General features: G+C 39.5%; 3 protein-coding genes across 3 annotated transcripts; 1 reads left to right on the forward strand and 2 right to left on the reverse strand.

The window, feature by feature from the left end:
* Positions 1-3,312: 3,312 nt before the first annotated feature.
* LOC108143647 (bromodomain testis-specific protein) lies at positions 3,313-5,491 on the reverse strand. Its single transcript, XM_017268159.2, has 2 exons — positions 5,325-5,491; positions 3,313-5,261 (listed from the first exon to the last, which is right to left on the reverse strand). The coding sequence occupies exons 1-2, from the start codon at positions 5,325-5,327 to the stop codon at positions 3,357-3,359; spliced, it is 1,908 nt and encodes a 635-aa protein (XP_017123648.1). The 5' UTR covers positions 5,328-5,491; the 3' UTR covers positions 3,313-3,356.
* A 7,756-nt stretch (positions 5,492-13,247) lies between these two features.
* LOC108143648 lies at positions 13,248-13,888 on the forward strand. Its single transcript, XM_017268160.1, has 3 exons — positions 13,248-13,307; positions 13,368-13,685; positions 13,742-13,888. Exons 1-3 carry the CDS (start codon positions 13,248-13,250, stop codon positions 13,886-13,888), a joined length of 525 nt encoding a protein of 174 aa, XP_017123649.1.
* Positions 13,889-14,325: 437 nt separating this feature from the next.
* On the reverse strand, positions 14,326-16,558 carry LOC108143720 (protein windbeutel). Its single transcript, XM_017268257.2, has 3 exons — positions 16,326-16,558; positions 15,853-16,193; positions 14,326-15,220 (listed from the first exon to the last, which is right to left on the reverse strand). The coding sequence occupies exons 2-3, from the start codon at positions 16,126-16,128 to the stop codon at positions 14,723-14,725; spliced, it is 774 nt and encodes a 257-aa protein (XP_017123746.1). The 5' UTR covers positions 16,129-16,193; positions 16,326-16,558; the 3' UTR covers positions 14,326-14,722.
* Positions 16,559-17,661: the final 1,103 nt, after the last annotated feature.

Below are 17,661 nucleotides of genomic sequence, written 5' to 3' on the forward strand. Positions count from 1 at the left end.
CAACCAACAGTCCAATAAAATAACCTATTAAATATGCCTATGTTTTTTTCTTAAATAATACATATGCTGACAAACCAATTTTTTAAATAGTATTTAAGAATCAAAAAAAAAACAATATTTAATTTAAATAACTTTTCTGATTATTCTAGTGGTGCCTGTCGTGCAGAAAAACTCCTCTTTCCCAAGAAAAAAATTCATAAATTTAATACTAAGACTATGAAATTCTTTTGTAGTAATCTAATTTTGTGGTAATCTAACCAATGTATACTGGAAACTTTTACAATTTCAGCACCATTTTGTATTTATCAAATCGAAAAGAAGTATCACGATTGGAAAATGCCAAGCTGACTCGGACTTCAAGTGTCGTCACGGAAAATGTTCCCAATTACTTTTTTTTCAACAGGGGGGAAAATGCCTATTGCCAAGGCTGTTTATCTCCGAAAAAAATGGCCATCCCTTGGAAACCGCAACGCGAAAAGCCAAAGTAAAGCAGGAAAATATTGCAGGAAATGTGGAAGCTCCTGTCGCATTTTTAACGCTTTTTAGCATAAACAACAGCGGCAAGAATCGCAGAAGGGCCATCTGGGGGGTTGGTGATATATAAATTTATATAATATAGTAAGGTTTCCACGTCTGGCCGAAGTCTGCTGCAGCTTTGGCTTTATTTTCCGGTTTTTTTTTTCCGCTCGTTCGTTCGTTCGTTCGATTTTCAACCCCTGGGCGAGTGCTACAAAAAAATTTGCATGTGGCCCGTCGCTCATTGTTGTTGCTGCAAAATTGCCAGATACAAGACACACGCACAATCCACTTTTAATAATGCACACTGCGTGTGTGTTCGTCTGCGCTCCGGAGGGAGGGTGTTTTGGGGTGTTTTCGATAAGTACTTTACGAGAGACAACCCTCGTTTTGCGGATTTTTTTATGGCCCGCCTTTGGTAGTGGCAACATCAAAGTTCATATCCTGCTTCCTGCGGGAACAGGGGCGAATTTCCCTGCGGTGGTTGCTCCTGGAAAAGGGGAGTGGAAGTGCCTGGCTTTGGCATTGGCTGCTCCTTGCAAATTCGCAACATGCAATGACTCTTCGATTGGTTTTTTGGCGAATCGCAGTGGCGATTTCGCAAGTTTTTCCAGGGTTCTAGGGGTTGGGTTCAGGGTGGTGGTGGTTTGCCAAGGAGGAGGTGTTTTGAACCAACGAATCATGTGCAAAAATCGTGAAAAAATTAGAGAGTGCATACCATATAAAGTTGTTCATGGATAACTAGCCTTAAAACCACATTCTTACGCCTCCATTTTCAAATTTATTTAAGGACATAAGAGCTATCAAATTGTAGCTTTTAAGTAAAGTTGGTTTCAATAAGATTTAAACATTAAAGGAAAACTTTAATTTCAATAACTAAAGAAAAATATCGTTTCGGGCAAAGATAAATATTTGAGCTTTTTTAAATAAATACGAAATATTCTTTGGCATAAATAATAGTTATTCCTTGGTATACCATAAAAATAAATAATTTTCAAAATTCGCATAAATCAAACCTTTTGCAAAAAGACATTTCTAACCCCTTGATAAAAGAGTCCATTAGTTTCTTGGGTCCTAAGTCGAGGAAGTCTTCGATTCGGAATTTGCATAATAATCAGGATGAAAATAGGGATCCCTTGAATATGCAAATGACCAAATCAATCGAAGGCTAAATTAAAATCGATCAAAATTGATTTGTTGCCCGGTGTGCAGAAACCCAAACACCGCACCCCGAAAACCTCGATCACTTAGGACCACGATGCCTCCAAGTCCAGGACATCGACAGCGACGAAGGAATTGAGCGAGGAGCGTGAGAAAGTCTCCTTTTTGCACGAGTGATTTACATAATTTTTGGGCAAGTAAATTGCATGCGCATCTCATGCGGACCTTATGCAAATGAGCGAGGCCAGTGGTGCCGTCTCGCTTCAACCCCCTGCGGCCAAGGGACAAAGGACTCAGGACGAAGGACGACTCAGGTGTGCGAGCGTGTCGGCATGCTGTGAGCGAGGCGCCGTCCACTGTGCCCGTAATTAACCACTGTCTGCAGCATTTCCCTTTTTCATTCCCATTTTCACTTTCGCTGGCATCCCGGTCCTTTTGGCAGTTTCGCAAGTCGAGGCTTCTTATGCAAATGAGAGTGCATCCTCACCCTTTTCGCCAAGTGAAAATCTTATGCAAATTTCCTTGCTTGTGGAAAACTCCTTCCGCCGCGAGATGCGAGATCTGCGTGATCTCCGCTCTAATTTGACTGCTGGGTGTCAGGTACTGCGAGCATCCTTCCTCGCTCCTTTTTGCTGCGATCGTGAGAAAGTTGGGAAATTTGCATAATTTTTCGTGAAAATTTTGCCGGCTACGTGATCGTTGCAAAGACAGCCGAGATCGGAGATCCTAACCCACTGATCTCTAATCTCAATTTCCCTTTCCCATCCGATGGTTTTATTTGTCGGTATGTGTCAATGACTTCTTGTTTGACAAAGATTTTAAAAGTTTAAAAACTCATTAAATATAAATTAATTTTTTTAGTTTGTAAATCTTAAGGATGCGGTTTTTTGAGTAATGTTTTATTTATACGAAAAATTGTTTATATATAATCTCTTAAAATTATGACCTTTTTTTAACAAAGTATTTGGTTTTTTTTTCAGTAACTTTTGGAAGATTAACCATTGCTAAAGTGCTACAAAAATTTTTAAGAAACCAAATGTCCGGCCTAACTAATATAACTAAATATGTTTTTTTTTTATTTTTTTAATTATATTAATTTAAACATTGTACACTGTTGTTAATAGTTGTATTAAAGCTGTTGATATTATGTTTTTAACTATGTATGAAATGTACTTTAAATCATTTGAAGGACTATCAGTTGCTAAAGGTTTACATAAAAGCGTACAAAAAAGCGTCTTATGTTCAATATTTTAAAGTTTCGTGAAAAATCGTTTAAATTTTTAAGCGACAATAAAAGTGGGTAGCGAGCGCACAACTTTTGAAAGCTGTATCTCCAAAACTATCACTCGAATCATTTTGTAAATTTGGGACAATGTTCTAGATATGTTATAGAATTTAAGAAGAAAATAAAAGTAATTAGATTTTTTGAAACCCCTCAATTGATACAAAAATTGAAATGCGAGCAAAAGGTTTATCAGAATTTATAAATGAGAAAAACCTTTAAATATTTGCTGTTGCATAATTGATCGGTTTTTGTTTGCCCTTTCAAAACGATTTTATGTTAAATATAATAAAAATAAACTTTCAAAATATTCCCAAAAAAGTTACACAATTCTAGTTTGGTAAACAAGAAGCTTACAGTGTCTCATTTATTATGAAAAACTTATAAGTATAAAATATCAAGTACAAGCATTTATGGAATCCAATTTGCGTTTGGGCGCAGGACTTCCTTGCTCCTCATCGTCGGAGGAATCGCTGCTGGAACTGTCGCTGCTGCTCGAACTGGAACTCGAACTCGAACTGGAGCTCGAGCTGGAGCTGGAGCTGAAGCTGTTGCTCATCTGCAGATCGTCAACGAGCACGGAATTTGGCAAGCCAAGAGGTTTCTTCTGCGTGGCAGTTGTCCTCCTCGGGAAATTCATTTGCTGGGATAGAGCATTGGTCGGCTCACCCGCCCGCTGCCTCTGGGGACTGGGTGGACCAGAGGAGTCGTCGCTGGTGTCACTTAGATTGCGACTCTCGCCGACACAGCCAGTTCCCAATTCGACACTTTTCAATCCTGTTGTCGCCTGGTTCAATTTGGCGGAAAGAGGAGCACTTGGCCTCTTCCGCACTACGTTACCTTTTTTATTATTTGCAATTGATTTGAGGTTGTTCAATGGAGCTGCATTTCTGCGACGATTTTTGTTCAGGAGCTGTGTAATGTCCATCAACTGGGACTGCAAGGTGCGCTGCAGACCCTCCTTCTCCGAAGGCTGCATGTCCTTGAGGTTCAGTTTACTGTGAGCCCTCATGGCCTTGGCCACGGCCCGTTTCATCAGGACCAGGGTGTCCGCCGCAAACTCCTTGACATCGAAGCTGAGGTCGCTGCAAGTCTCCGAGGACAAGCCCTCGGTTTGTTGGACCATGTGGATTATCTCCCTCATGGCCGTCGATGGTAGTTTGGCAAATAGTTTCTGGATATTACGTCGTTCCATGTCATTGACCGCATCCATTGGGGCTTCGTTACCCTCGTCATCGGTGGACTCATAACGGACCGCAGTGAGCGCATCCACTTCACTGCTCTCGAGCAAGTCCAGAGCTGGTTTGCGATCTCCTTGGTTCAAATCCTCCTCTTCGCCAGCCGGATTGGGGCTCAATCTCTGCTCTCTAAAGGGACCTGCTCTTGATGCTTCCAGCTTATGTTTAACCTTGTTTACGCTGGCACTGAATGCCTCCACCACACTCCTAGCCTTCGAGCTCTCTGGCTGGAGGCACTGCATCAAGCCATTCGCAGCCAGCTCGGCGGCTCGCAGTAGCTCATTTAGATCCGCCTCAGCCAATGCTGAGCTGCCCAAAGTATTGGGCATTTCAATCATGGATGCTGGCCGATTGAGGGCTCTTTCGTAGATCATCTTGGCCGGATCATGGTACTTTCTGAAGATGCCATCCACGTGCGAGCGGAACTCGTCGAAGGTCTTGAAGTAGTGCTTGTCCAGTTTCTTGACCAGCGAATCCCACTTGGTATTGAAGAAGTTGCGGGCCGTGGTATCCGCCTGGTTGGTGAAACACTGCAACTTATTCAAGAGCTCGCGGCACAGGCGTTCCGTGTGAGCTGAGGTGGCCATCAATTTGGCATTGGCCCTCGACTTGCCCACCGCTTTGGGGTCCTTGTTGCAGGCCACCTCCGGACCCTTGGGCATGGCCTTGATCTTCTTCGAAAAGAACTTCTCCAGCATTTGACCCTTGCGGAAAACCACGTCGCCCGGCCGATTGAACATGAAGCAATTGCGGATGATCTGTCGAAAGTCCGAGATCGCCTCCTCGATGTCTCTGTAGTAGTTGTTTTGCACCCGTTTCAGAATCGTGCCCACATCCATGGGACGATCGATGACCGCGTAGTAGGTGGGCACCTTCAGAGCCTCCGTGTCCACCGGTTCCAGAAAGTCCAGGGCAAACTTCTTTTTGCAAACCTCGTCCAGTATATGCTTTTTCAAGTAGTGCATCTTGTTGGTATACTGACCGGCTTTTCCGGGCTGAGGCATAACCTCCGGTTGGACACGATTGGGAAGCTTTAGTTTCACGGAAAGTGACTTGTGACTGGCCTGCAGAGAGGGTTTTTGTATAGGACGAAGCCCTGGAAGCTCTGTTACTGTCTGTATACTCACCATTTTGCCAATTTACTGGATATTTCTCGATTATTCGGGTCAATTTAACAAACTTTTAAGTCTTTTTAGGTTATGACCACTTTTGTCTATCAGTTTTCCATCGATAAAACCTTTAATTGGCTTAGGAAACGTGTTAAATTGAGGTGAAAATTTTGCCCTGATTTTTTCGGGCACAAATTTTTTGCTGAAAAAAAATGCATTTCCGCCCTGGTTTTTCATCTTGACAGCATAAATCGCACTGCCTACTGCCATTTAGCCAGCACTGCCGGAAAGTGTTGGGCAACTTTTCCAGGGATGCTAAAAAATTCCCCTGACCTTCAAATTCAACTCTCTTCTTTAGAAAGGGAAATTGTTTATATGATTGATAAGTTTTTAGTACAACTGCCAGTTTATAAGTATAAGTATACTTACATTTTAAATCCTTAATGATTTCCACCTTGCCGTTTAACGACAGTGTGCCAATTATAGACTGGATAATGGGCTATTGGGAGACACTGAAACTAAAGCAAACAATGGCACATCAAAGCAAACAGGAAAAACAACCACCCACCCATTCCACCCACCACCTGACAGCCTCCGCCCACCACGTATTTATAATATTTTGCACCACTTCACAGGCTTTCAGCTCTCTTTACTCAGCCTCCTCTGAAAATGTGGCAATGGGACATAAAAACTGCTTTTTGCAATTTACATCAACATTTTTATCACAACACCACCCACCCTGCGTGGAGCACAACAAGACAACAACAACATGGTTTTCCTATTTGCATACATATGTAAGTGTGTCCCATAAATACAGATATACGGACACGCCCACACGCCCGCCGCCCATTTCGGCAGCCTCCTGCGTCTTTTTGCGCACTTAATTACACACGCATACGCTTCATTCCACTTTGCGATGCTACTTCACCCACCCATCCACCCAGCGACCCAATGAACCACCCACTGGAGGACAGGCCTCCACTGCCATCCACGAACCACCGCAGTGGGACAGGCCCACTACGGAAATAGACACGGGGGCACACTCTGGAAAAATCACACAAAATGGAGGTCACTCATTATTGTGTTATTGTAATCCAAATCAATAACGCAAGTTAATAGCAAGGAACTAAAGCGAAGAATCTAGACTGAAGGGAAGCTAATGGAAAGAGAACTTTTGGGAAAGTTTATGCAGATTGCTTAAAAACTGAGGGACTAGTTGAATGAAATTATAACACCCTCTGTAAGAGTTTAAAAATATGTTCTTAGCTAAGATATTGAGTATCGTATTTCCATAGATAGAAGTATGTTATAGTATGGCTTATAATTAGGCAAATATTAAAATCATATTGAACATGTTAATGATATTTCTAAATAAAAATGGATATTCTAGTGTTTTTTTCGTAATTTTAATTACGATAATTTAAATTAAATACTACATTCAGAGTCAATATGATATATTGATAAGTAAACATAAGTTGTTTGTTTATATTACCCATTTCATTACCCATTTTATAACCCATTACATTAGCTATTACATTACCAATTATATTACTATATTTGGTTCCCGATTTACAAATATATTTTTGTTCAGAAACGAACCAATTGGAAAACCAAATACAACCTAATTCTTTTTTTAATAAACCCTTAGCTAAAATAATGTTCTTGCTTTATTGACATTAACATTAAATATTTCCCTTCTACAAAGTTTTCTTGGTACAGTCCTCTCTTGGTTCTTTGTGTAGCCTTGACTAAGGACTCCTCGGACTGCGAATTTGTTGCTCTTTAGGCCGGGCACTCATAAAAAGGCGACTCACGCAATCGCAGGCTCTACCTGCCAAGGTAGGCCAAGGTGTCAATGTTGCCTTATCATCCCAGGAGTCGATCCCAGCCCCGACCTCTGACCTCTCGCCCCTGCCAACGTCTACGTCCACGTCCACGTCCTTGTCCATTCTTTCGTTAATTTTATCTCTGACGGCGATTAATGCGAATAAATTTTATAGACGAAAATGTGCACTCGCATGTCCCGTCTGCGAGTTTTCCTCTTTGTGTTTGCCCTCGGACCTTTTCCCCCGCCCCCGGAGCGTCTCCTCCGTTTCCCATTTTCTTCCAGGCCCTTTGGCCTGCCTTGGGCTAATGTTTTCTTTCTGACTGTTCTGACTGTTCTGACTTTTGTGGCCATTGTGCGCCGTCTGTTTTGGAGTATGTGACTTTTGCTGTTTGTCTTCGGCACCTGCAGACCTGCAGTTGTTAATTGTTCGATTCCCGGTGCTTACGCGATCTTGCAGCTCTCTCAGGATCCCTCGGCGATTTCCAGTTTTATTTATTTTTTAGCAATTGCCGCTGACTCAGCATCCGTGGATGCGGCATGGAAACTCGGAGTTTTCCCCCCAACCCTCAATTAGGATAGGGCTCGGCATCGAAACGGCAACGGGGAACAGGTCCAGGTACAGGCTGTCCAGTGCAGAAGAGATACAAGATGTGATACAAACAGGTTTCCCATTTCCCATTTTCTTACCCTCGTCGTGGTCGCGACACTTGTCCCGCTCCCCGATTGCCACCATTGTGTGCGATGTGTTAACCTTAAGCGATTTCTGACTTTGGGTCTCTTCTCTGGACCCCATTGTTGCGACCCTGACTTTTTTCCGATTTCGATTTTGATATAAAAATCCGACCTAACAAAAGGAATTCGTTTCTGGCTGTGGGAACGCCGCGAATCCTGGCCAAAGGACAAAGACGATCGCCGATAGCGATCGCGGCCAAAAGATGCGGGTTGCCAGGGGATTTATTTATTTTTCCCTGCTTTTCTATTTTCTTTGGGTGAGAGCGGCGCACCCACACACGCACTATTTATGGATTTTCGTTGGGAATGGCGGAAAAGCTATGCGCTCGCTCATTTTATTCGCGCCGCTCCCGAAATATAAACGAGTCAATGACCCGGCGGAAAAGTGGAAAAATTCAACGGCTGAAGACCAAGAAATGTTGCAATTGCAATTCACCAATTTAGCTGGCTGCGCCCGCATCTTGATCAATAAAGAGAATTGATTGAGAAATTGTGAAAATAAATTGGAAATGCAAAAGAGGGGGGAAAGCGTGTGTCGTGAGTGGTGAAATGCCAGCAATTAAATGGCAAACAAATTTCCGCTAATTATTTGACATTAATTGTGAGCCATCAGCGAATGAGGGTCAGCGGGAAGGCAGTAGATCCTTTTCAACTAAGAGGAACTCCTTGGAGCTCCTCGCTGGATAAAGGGTTGTTTACCTTTTCGAAAAGCCATGCTGGTGCTATCAGATCACCCATGAATCTTAATCAGCGAAGCGTTCGGTTATGGCGGTTTGCATTTCGCCGCTTTCCCAGGCGTAAGTCAAAAACAATCGAGTTTTCAATTTCCCTGCCACTTCTTGCACATGGAAAAAAAAATTTACAAAATTATATTAATGATTTTTGAACTTGCTTAATAGGAGAGTTGTGCAGTTATCCATAGTCTTCAAATCAATATTGAACAGAATCTAAAGCAAGTAACAATAAAAGTCTTAAGCAAAAATCATCATTAGTAAGCAAAAAATTAGAAAGTATAATATTAATAAATTTTCAAAATTAATTCACAATTATTTGAAAATTGAAATATATATAAAGTTGGTTCTGTGCGTAATATGCATTCATTGGTAAAATCTGTCAAGCGTTTCGTTTGGGCCCACGGAAAATGCCTCAAGAGTCATTGACTTTGGGGCACCAAAACCAAAAAAACGCATCTGCATGCGGTGCAATGGCCGATGACGCTGTCGGCCCAAAACGCCAATCGACCAAGACGCCGCTCTGCCCCGCCCCCCGCCCCCTGCCTAACCAATTAAGCCATGAGAAGCTGCCCCAAACTGCAATCAAAGAAGGCTGGAGGAAAGCAAAAACCTCAAAATGAAACATTTTTCTCGAGGCCCGTGTCCGAGCCTGAAAAACGCATTACGCGATGAGGAAAAGCGGGTTTAGAGCTGTTAGCCGGACTACCTGTGCAGGTTTTTGGCCCCACTACTATTACCACGAAGAAAAGAGGCCGCAAAAAACCAACAGCAACAACAAAAAACGATCATCGCGCAGTCGGGCGAGAGTCGTGAAAATGGTTTTCTTGGCTCAGCATCATCGCATCGGCCGAAAGTCAGTCCCGCCAGACCAGATTTCGTATCGCTGGGGCCGGGGATTACACACTTTGTGCATTTGCCGAGTATGGCTATAAGTTTATGGCCTGACCTCGCTGCGAACCCTTGCCCACCCCCACCCCCACCCCCTTCGATTGATTAAATACACTTTGAGAACAATAATTCACCGGCGTGTCAAGATCATTAAACGTTCGTTTTATTATATTCTGAAAATTAAATGAAATCATTCTTGTGAAAATATGTAACATATTATTCGTTTTTTAAAAAGTCTAAAAAATTTAATGGAATCACACTTATGATAATATTCAAAATATTAACGTGTATTAATTTTTGATATAAATTAATTTTAAAATAATATCTGAATTGTTGTTTAGTCTTTCACCAAAAATATTAGTCCATACTTTTAAATACTTAACGTATAAACGTATAAAAAACTATGAAGTATGGAGATAAATACAATTTTTTATTAATATCTCCTACCAATGAAGACTTAAATAAAAGAAACTGTTAAAAAATAAACTTCTGAAGTTTTTTTTGTTGTAACGCAACGAATCAGTAAATTAAATAGTAGCACATATTCAAAAAGTCTCTTTTCTATTAAAAAATACTTTGTTTTTGACTTGACACAAATTTCTGCCAGTGTATTTGTGACTCTTTATGGGTTGACAATCTTGTAGGCGTGTTGAATCGCGGATGGGGGAGGGGGGAATACAGCGATTGGAAATGGTAATGGGACCGGGATCGGGATCGGGATTGGGATTGGTATTGGGAAGGGGAAGGGGAATAAAAGTCGGGATTGGGATGCACATTTCAAATGTGCAGCGATCTGCAGCGGCTGATAAAGTAAGAGTCGGGCCCGAACCTGTTTAATGGCCAAAAAGCGATCGAAAAACGAACGAACAAAACGACAAAATGAAATGCATAAACGTAAATCTCGCAGCAGGTAGTCCCCGGATGGCCAAGATGGAGGTGGAGGTGAAGATGGAGATGGAGATGGGATGGGATGGGATGGAGATCTTTGGCTGGACCTGCAACATTGCGTTTGATGATGACTTTTCGGTCTCGCCGGCGACAATAAATTTCTCAATTTTCCTTGTGCTCCAGATTGCTGCTCCTGATTGTCCTGTCTGCACATTTTTTTACGCACTATTTGAGCAACACAACAACTGCGCACTTGCCAGGTGCATAAAATGGGGTGAATGGATAATCAGCTGAGGGGCAGGGGCAGATCCGAGGGTTGGGGTTAGGGGAGGATTTCGATTTCTGCGTGGGCGAGTTTCTTGATTTCCCAGGCCAACGAAAAGGGTTTCCAGATTGATTGATCTCGAGAGACTGATGCACTTGCCTGGAAAATTAAATATTTGCATCACTCTTCGGTGCTAGCAGATAAATTTCGAGTTTAATCTGCGGTTGCGAGTGTGTGAAAATTGTTTTTCGCCAGCACCAGCAGAATGCTGACTTTCCAATTGAGTTTTCCGCTTTTTACTTGCCAATTGGCAGAGCTGCGGGTCAAAGGTTGCTGCCCAAAGAAATGCAAGACAATTGCCAAAAGCGGGTGCTGCTGATTGTGATTTTTGTGCAGTGCCCGTGATAAGGAAATGATTTCCCCTCACAAGTAAATAATATGAGATTTGCTCCCCCTGGGCGTGTGTGTATCCGCTGTCCAAAAAAGTACAAAATACACAACAAAGTGCACCCAAATAGTTATCGCAAACAAGCGGAGCCGAGAAAAATGCGTAGACAGCACCGAAAAAGTTCATTGACTTTCGCGCACAGAAACAACAACAGCACGCATCTTTTTAGTGCGTTTATTGCTGCACTGAAAGAAAGCATTGTAGCTCAGCTTCAAAGAGCTCCATTTTAAAATTCGAATTGGTTAATATTGATTTATTATTTTTTTATTTTAGTTTCTAAAATTTTGTTGTAAAAAAAGACGGTGATTTTTGCACTACTTTCAAAACAATAATTTCTTTTAATTTAATATAATAGGAACTAGAAAAGTAGATGTTATGTGATGGTAAATTATAAATAGGTTTTAGTAATTTAAAAATTAAAACAATGACCTTGGTAATGTTACTATGTGACTTATGTAAATTTTTAAAAAATGTGAAAATACTAATCAATATTAAAAAGAAATAGAATGCAGGGAAATATAGAAAAAAGTTTTTATGAAGGTTTAAAAAAGCTAATGAATTTAGTTTTTCGCCCATATTGAAATGAAATTTGTGTATACATTTGTAGTATTGTTTCAAACGGTTATTAAGAAGGTATAAGCACAGAAATTTCTCGAGTGTGCTGTTTTTGTACAGAAATAAATATGGCTGCCCCAACTCAGCGTGTGCACAAAAGAGCAAACTCCAAAGAGTGCACACAAAATTACATTAAAGTGAAAATGAGCGATAACAACGCAAACACAAATGCAGATACAGATACTGGCATAGAAATAGATATGCATACACGCACTAACACAGACGCAACGCAGCGCCACCAGCAGCAGAAAAAAAACAAGAACAGCAACACCCCACCCCTGACCACCTCTTCAGTCCCCCAGGCCCCTAAAGTATCCACCATTCGAGAAAACTGCACGGCCAACACAGCCATATTTATACAGACAAAAAAAAACAAGCTCGCCATAAAAATTCGTTTTTGCTTCGGTACGATCGAATGAACGAGACAGCCTGCTCGCCCCATCTCATCCAAGTGCATTTTGTATAACACTTTTCTGGTTTAGTGGGGTTGGTGCTATTTCCCCTTTTTCAAAGCTGATCTGATAGAAACCGAAGCCTAACGTTGATCCTAAAAGTATGCTATGTTTTCTTACATCCCTTTTCGAAAATGTTTTGGTATAAAATTGTGCTGCATACTTTTTGGGGAGCTACAAAAGTCTACGAAATGTGAGCTGATATATACAGATATTTTATAGCTATTTTTGTTAAGAACAACTTTAGTGTGTAAAAAAAATGCAGTATAAAAAATTATTTAAATTCTTATGCAGTATACATTTTAATTAATAAAAATTCATAAATTTTATGCTTTAAAGAAAGGTAAGGGGACAATGGAAACTAAACTTTAACACAGTTTAGCTTCTCTTACATACATTTGGTCAAACACAGAGAACCAAGTATAAGCCGCTCATTAAACATATTTGGTACTGCGGAAGTACTTTCTAGGTGTTATTCTATATTTAAATCAATTCATCATTCGAACGCTAAATAATCTATAAAGGAACGCCTTTTATTAATGACAAACTTTAGAATCATACAACAAATCATGGGCTGTTATTCGTTCTTGTAGGGCAATAATACTTATGCTTGCATTGATTGCTTAGTTATTTTCAAAGCGATCAAATTCCTTTTTCATTCCCAATTTTGTATTAGAATTAAAGTATATATAGTTTTTTTATACACGATAGCTGAGTATTTTATTTAAAAAGTAAACAATAAATAAGTTATTTTTTAAATTAAAACAAATATTAATACAACTTATGGAATGTTCGCTCTATAAACTAAAAATTAGAGGGTATCCGACGTTCAGCAATATTGATTTGAATAAATATCGAGCCATAAGCTATATTGGCTCACATTGCTGATTTTTGAACAGTAACCTTTATAAACTGCAGTTTATATTTTAATGATTGAAGCGACACTTATTTTCGTGTTCAGGAAGCAGCAAATATTGTACTATTATGAAATCATAAAATTAAAGCTTGAATTCAAAATAAAAAAAACCTTTGATGGTCACAAACATTCAATATTTATTGCAGTCTTCAATTGCAACTCGTTATAATCAGCCATGTATCATAAGGTTATCTTCTTTGGAGTATTTGTACCAGTTTTATTTTTAGTATGCAGCGTAAGATAGTTTTTTAATTATATCAAAATCTTGGTTATCTACATATAACCTCTCACTCAGGAAGCACCCTTTGTTAAAATGACAAACGTTGTCTGTGAATCATACAACAAATCATGGGCCGTTTTTCATTATTGTCGACTGAAGGCCTATTCGCGCAATAAGACCAGCTTGAAAATAAATGCAACGTTTTTACATCCAGCCAATAATGTATCCCTCGGATTGAAGTTGATGAAAAGGGAAAATGGCTATAAGCCATTTCTGTTTGATTTCACCATCGATGCCTGCAAGTTTTTACGAAGGAGAAATAATCCCGTCATCAAGATGTTCTATGAGTTGATTAGAGACGTATCTACGTTGAATCATTCATGTCCTTATGTGGTAAGATAGTCTATTCAAATTCGTCAACTGTGTATTTTATCGTAATTTTTTCTTAGGGCTTGCAGGTGGTAAGCGACCTTCACCGTATTACATTTCCGGTGCCATTTCCATCGGGAGATTACGGACTGTTTTTAGATTTTATATTCGATGGTAAGAAGCAGTTCTGTGTAAATATTTATGTTCACATGGTAGAGGATTTTTAATTGAAAAAATAATAAAATAGTCATCCGATCCGGCAAATGTACTTTTGGGAAAGCATCATCCGGACAGACTTACGTTGGAACGGAAAGATGGACGGACAGACTTGGTTAGATACCCTCTGCAAGGGTATTATAAAATGTATGCCCTTTCTTACAGATTTTTCGCTTCATTCACCTAATTTCTTCATATCGAAAATCAATAAAAATGGTAAAAATGATATTCAGAGTATTAATATTTAAATTAAATATTTGATCATAATATGTAATACCTGTTACATACTTTTCAACTATTACAGTATACCCTGGTACTCTCCAAGTAAAGGGAATACAAATTTGTGTATGACGAAGGCCTTTCAAGTTAAAAATAATTTTGAACTTTAAAAAAGTTTTTTTTAAATTTATTGCTGAAAGAAGACTTAAATAAAATCGAACAAATGGGGTTTGTTTTCGCATTATTTATTGTATTTAATTTAGGATTTAGATATGTTTGAAGTGTTTCGGAAGTGTATTGTGTTTGAGAGCAGAAAATCGGGTGTGAAAAGTGTTCAAAATTATATTTTCGTCCCCTTTGTAAAACAGATTCAACAAAACCTATATATGTAGCTCTAAAATTATTTTACATGTTTGGTCGTCTTCGGTTAGCATGACTAAAATTAAAAATATTATTTAAAATCCAATTATCTTTGGGATAAATACAATATTTATGTGGAACCAAAATTCGTTTGGTTTATTCTTATTTTTTGTACATTTACATTTCTGGACCAAGTTCCGGCTTTTTAATAGAATGTAAGAGATTTTCTTATTTTTTACAGTTTTAACAGATTAAAATTGACAAGTTTAGAGCTCCTCCTTCCCGGACGAGGTCTTTGTGACCTTGTGAACTCTGAAGGCCTCCAGGATGTTCAGCTTCCTCTGGAGCTCCAGCTTCTTGGCCTCTGTGACCTTGCCGGCCTTGAGGCGCAACAGGCGCTTGGTCTCCTCCTCCAGGAAGTCGTACCCCAGCTCATGGATCTTGTGCATGTACACCAAATAGGCCTTGGCACTCTGCTGCTCCTCGGGATTGGCCAGCAGCTCCTGTTTCTCTTGCAGGATCTCGATGAGACTCAGTTGCTCTGCATCGGGCACATTGGCGTAGTTCTTCAGGGCATCATTGAACTCCTTGATACAGCCATCGCGACCGATGTACAGTGGAGTGTTGCTACTGACAAAGGCCTTCAAATTATCCAGTGTAACGTCCATGTGGCTGGGGAGCTGGATGTACTCCTCGACACTGCCTTTGAACAAGAAGATAGCCGGAAAGTTCTTGTCGTCAACTTTGTAACGGTCGCCCAGGGCCTGAAAGAAATCACATTGATATTTTTTATATTAAAAAATTTATAAATATAAACGATTTCTTAAATACTTATTAGGAAGACTGCTTCTAAATATATTTTACAAAACAAATAATACAAATTAAATGCAATTCAAAGTCAGCTCCCGTATACCTAAATAAGTTGCAAACGAATTAGTATTCATTTCGTTTTAAGGACAGTTAAAAGCAACAAAATTTTAAAAAATGTATAATCTTTCTATATTTTTAATAAGATTATATATATAAACGCAGTCTGATCAGGCTATTAAACAAACATTTAGAGCAGGGGTGTTCTTATGCTTATGCACAATGAGCTCACTTGTTTTTGTAATTGCATTTTTGCAATTTTGTTTTTGGATCGCCAATTTGTTTTTGCTCGTTTTTCTCGATTCTACACTGACTTTGTTATTTGTGTGTAAATGTTTTTGAATTGTGTTGGCAAATGCACTACCATAAGTCAGTTCTGAGCAACGCTGATTTAGAGCTTGCTCAGATACAATGTTGTCGTGTGCAAAACACGCACTAGAGTGAAAACTAATGGAAAATGAGGTAATTCAAAAGTATGCTACCCCCAAAATCAAGCCCCACAGTGATCTTGTATATTTTAAAACCTCACCTTGTTCTCCAATTCGCCATAATCCTTGATGCCCACGGTGGCCACTAGTAAATCTTTGGTTGCCTTATGGGCGGCCTTCGAGAAGGCGGCAAAAGCCTCATGTTTATCCCCATAGGGGAATGCAATGTCGAACTTGACAATCGCGTAGGGAAATCGCTCCACAGTCTTCTGGAAGTTAAGCTCATCCAGGTCCACGCAGCCAGTGCAGGATATGGCCCAGGTGGAGGGCAGCGAGTGGAGAGCGGCCAGCAGCAGAGTCACCAAAATCCGCATCATCTTCGTGGCAAAAACAGAGACTTCTGAACTTGACCCTACACTTGCCGGTTGTCAGCGCGGACTGGCTTCAAAACAAGAGAAGAGCAGAGGAGTTTAGACGTTGAGTTGAGTTGAGAAGCGTTTTTCTTCTGGGTTTCAGGCCACTTTTCGCTTCGCTCAGTTGAATTTTGTACGCCTGCCGCGGTTAACTCACTCACCTGTGCTCTCTGAAATTCTGAAATTCTCGGTTTTCTCGGCTTCTCGATCGAGTTGAATGACACGTCAGTTAAGCGGTGGCTCTCTCTCTCGTTTAAAAACTTAAAAACTCAAAAACCGGCTATTCTGTTGGCCACCTCTTGCTGTTGGTTCAGCTGTTTCGGCAACGGCTCTATTGTAACGCTCGCAGGGAGATTTATTATGTAATGCCTGGTGTTCGACGTGTGCTCGTCGTTTTTGACAACCGCTCTCAAATCTAGAAATAATTGTCATCCCAATTTTAGAAAAAACATTGATGCCAAACTGATAGAGAACTCATTTAAGCCAAAGTGATCGTTTGGCCAATAGAGCGTGCCACATGAAGCCCGGCCATTAGGCTTGTCCACAAAATGACAGTGCAAGCGAAGGCTACAGGAAGTGGTAATTTGCAATTGTACAAGAGTGTCTTTTGGAACTACCACTACATTAGAGTACCCTTTAAAATGAACATTTAAGTTCTGAATTATAATTATTTCCAATTCCAATTTTAAATTGTTGGTACAGTTTAAAATTAGGTCGGCAAAAACTATAATACACAAAGTTTTCGTATATTTCGATAATTATAGTTTCTTAAGTCAGGTTTTTATCTATGAAGATACCAACATTCGTTAAAACTTTCGAAAACACTGCCATTTCTAAGACATCTGTATTTAAAGTTGGCATTATTGCGATTTAAATGTTATAAAATCTTCTTATTATTTTAAAAAGGTGTGTCTAGTTAAGAATATCAATATTAATTTTTTTTAAGATTAAGCGAGTAAAAGTTTTATTTTAATATGTTTAGAAAAAAATATTTTTTTTCTGATTTGTTAAAATATATACATGCTTCCAAACATTTTTTTATTTTATTTATTAAGCAAATTGGATTGTTTAGCTAAGATAATGATGACATGATCACGGACCTTTGACTTTAGCTTTCGCTAAAAGCTATATGTTTTGTAGTCCGGTTATTTTTTTCTCTCTTATACTTTTAATAAATTATTTTTTTATTGATCTCTAAAAATAAAGCTTTTAAAATCAGAAGGACTCCTTGAAACCAAAAAAATATTTTTGTAAGATCAATAATAATCGATAAAAAATCGTTGTTATCGAACTTGGTTAAAGAATTTTTCCTAGCCTACTTTTTCAATCAAAAATACTCATCGTTCACCATTAGAAAGTTATAAAAGTACTTGTGCATCAGGCAAAGAATATAAACTTCTTGATCTGATAGCTATAATATTTAATGAGCTAATGCTTGAACACAATTTTACGCAGAGTAAGCGTACTCTTTTTAAGGGGACTGAAGGAAATGAAAAC

This window comes from Drosophila elegans, unplaced genomic scaffold, assembly GCF_018152505.1.
Source record: "Drosophila elegans isolate 14027-0461.03 unplaced genomic scaffold, ASM1815250v1 contig_732, whole genome shotgun sequence".
In the NCBI taxonomy this organism is placed as follows: Eukaryota; Metazoa; Arthropoda; class Insecta; order Diptera; family Drosophilidae; genus Drosophila; species Drosophila elegans.

Excerpts from the sequence above, each read along its gene's own strand:
- LOC108143720 (XM_017268257.2), bottom strand. The coding sequence starts at position 16,128 with ATGATGCGGATTTTGGTGACTCTGCTGCTGGCCGCTCTCCACTCGCTG. Across the intron at positions 15,221-15,852 it reads ATGGCGAATTGGAGAACAAG|GCCCTGGGCGACCGTTACAA; the intron begins GTGAGGTTTTAA and ends GATTTCTTTCAG.
- LOC108143648 (XM_017268160.1), top strand. The coding sequence starts at position 13,248 with ATGTATCATAAGGTTATCTTCTTTGGAGTATTTGTACCAGTTTTATTT. Across the intron at positions 13,308-13,367 it reads TTTTATTTTTAGTATGCAGC|GAAGCACCCTTTGTTAAAAT; the intron begins GTAAGATAGTTT and ends CCTCTCACTCAG. Across the intron at positions 13,686-13,741 it reads ATCATTCATGTCCTTATGTG|GGCTTGCAGGTGGTAAGCGA; the intron begins GTAAGATAGTCT and ends ATTTTTTCTTAG.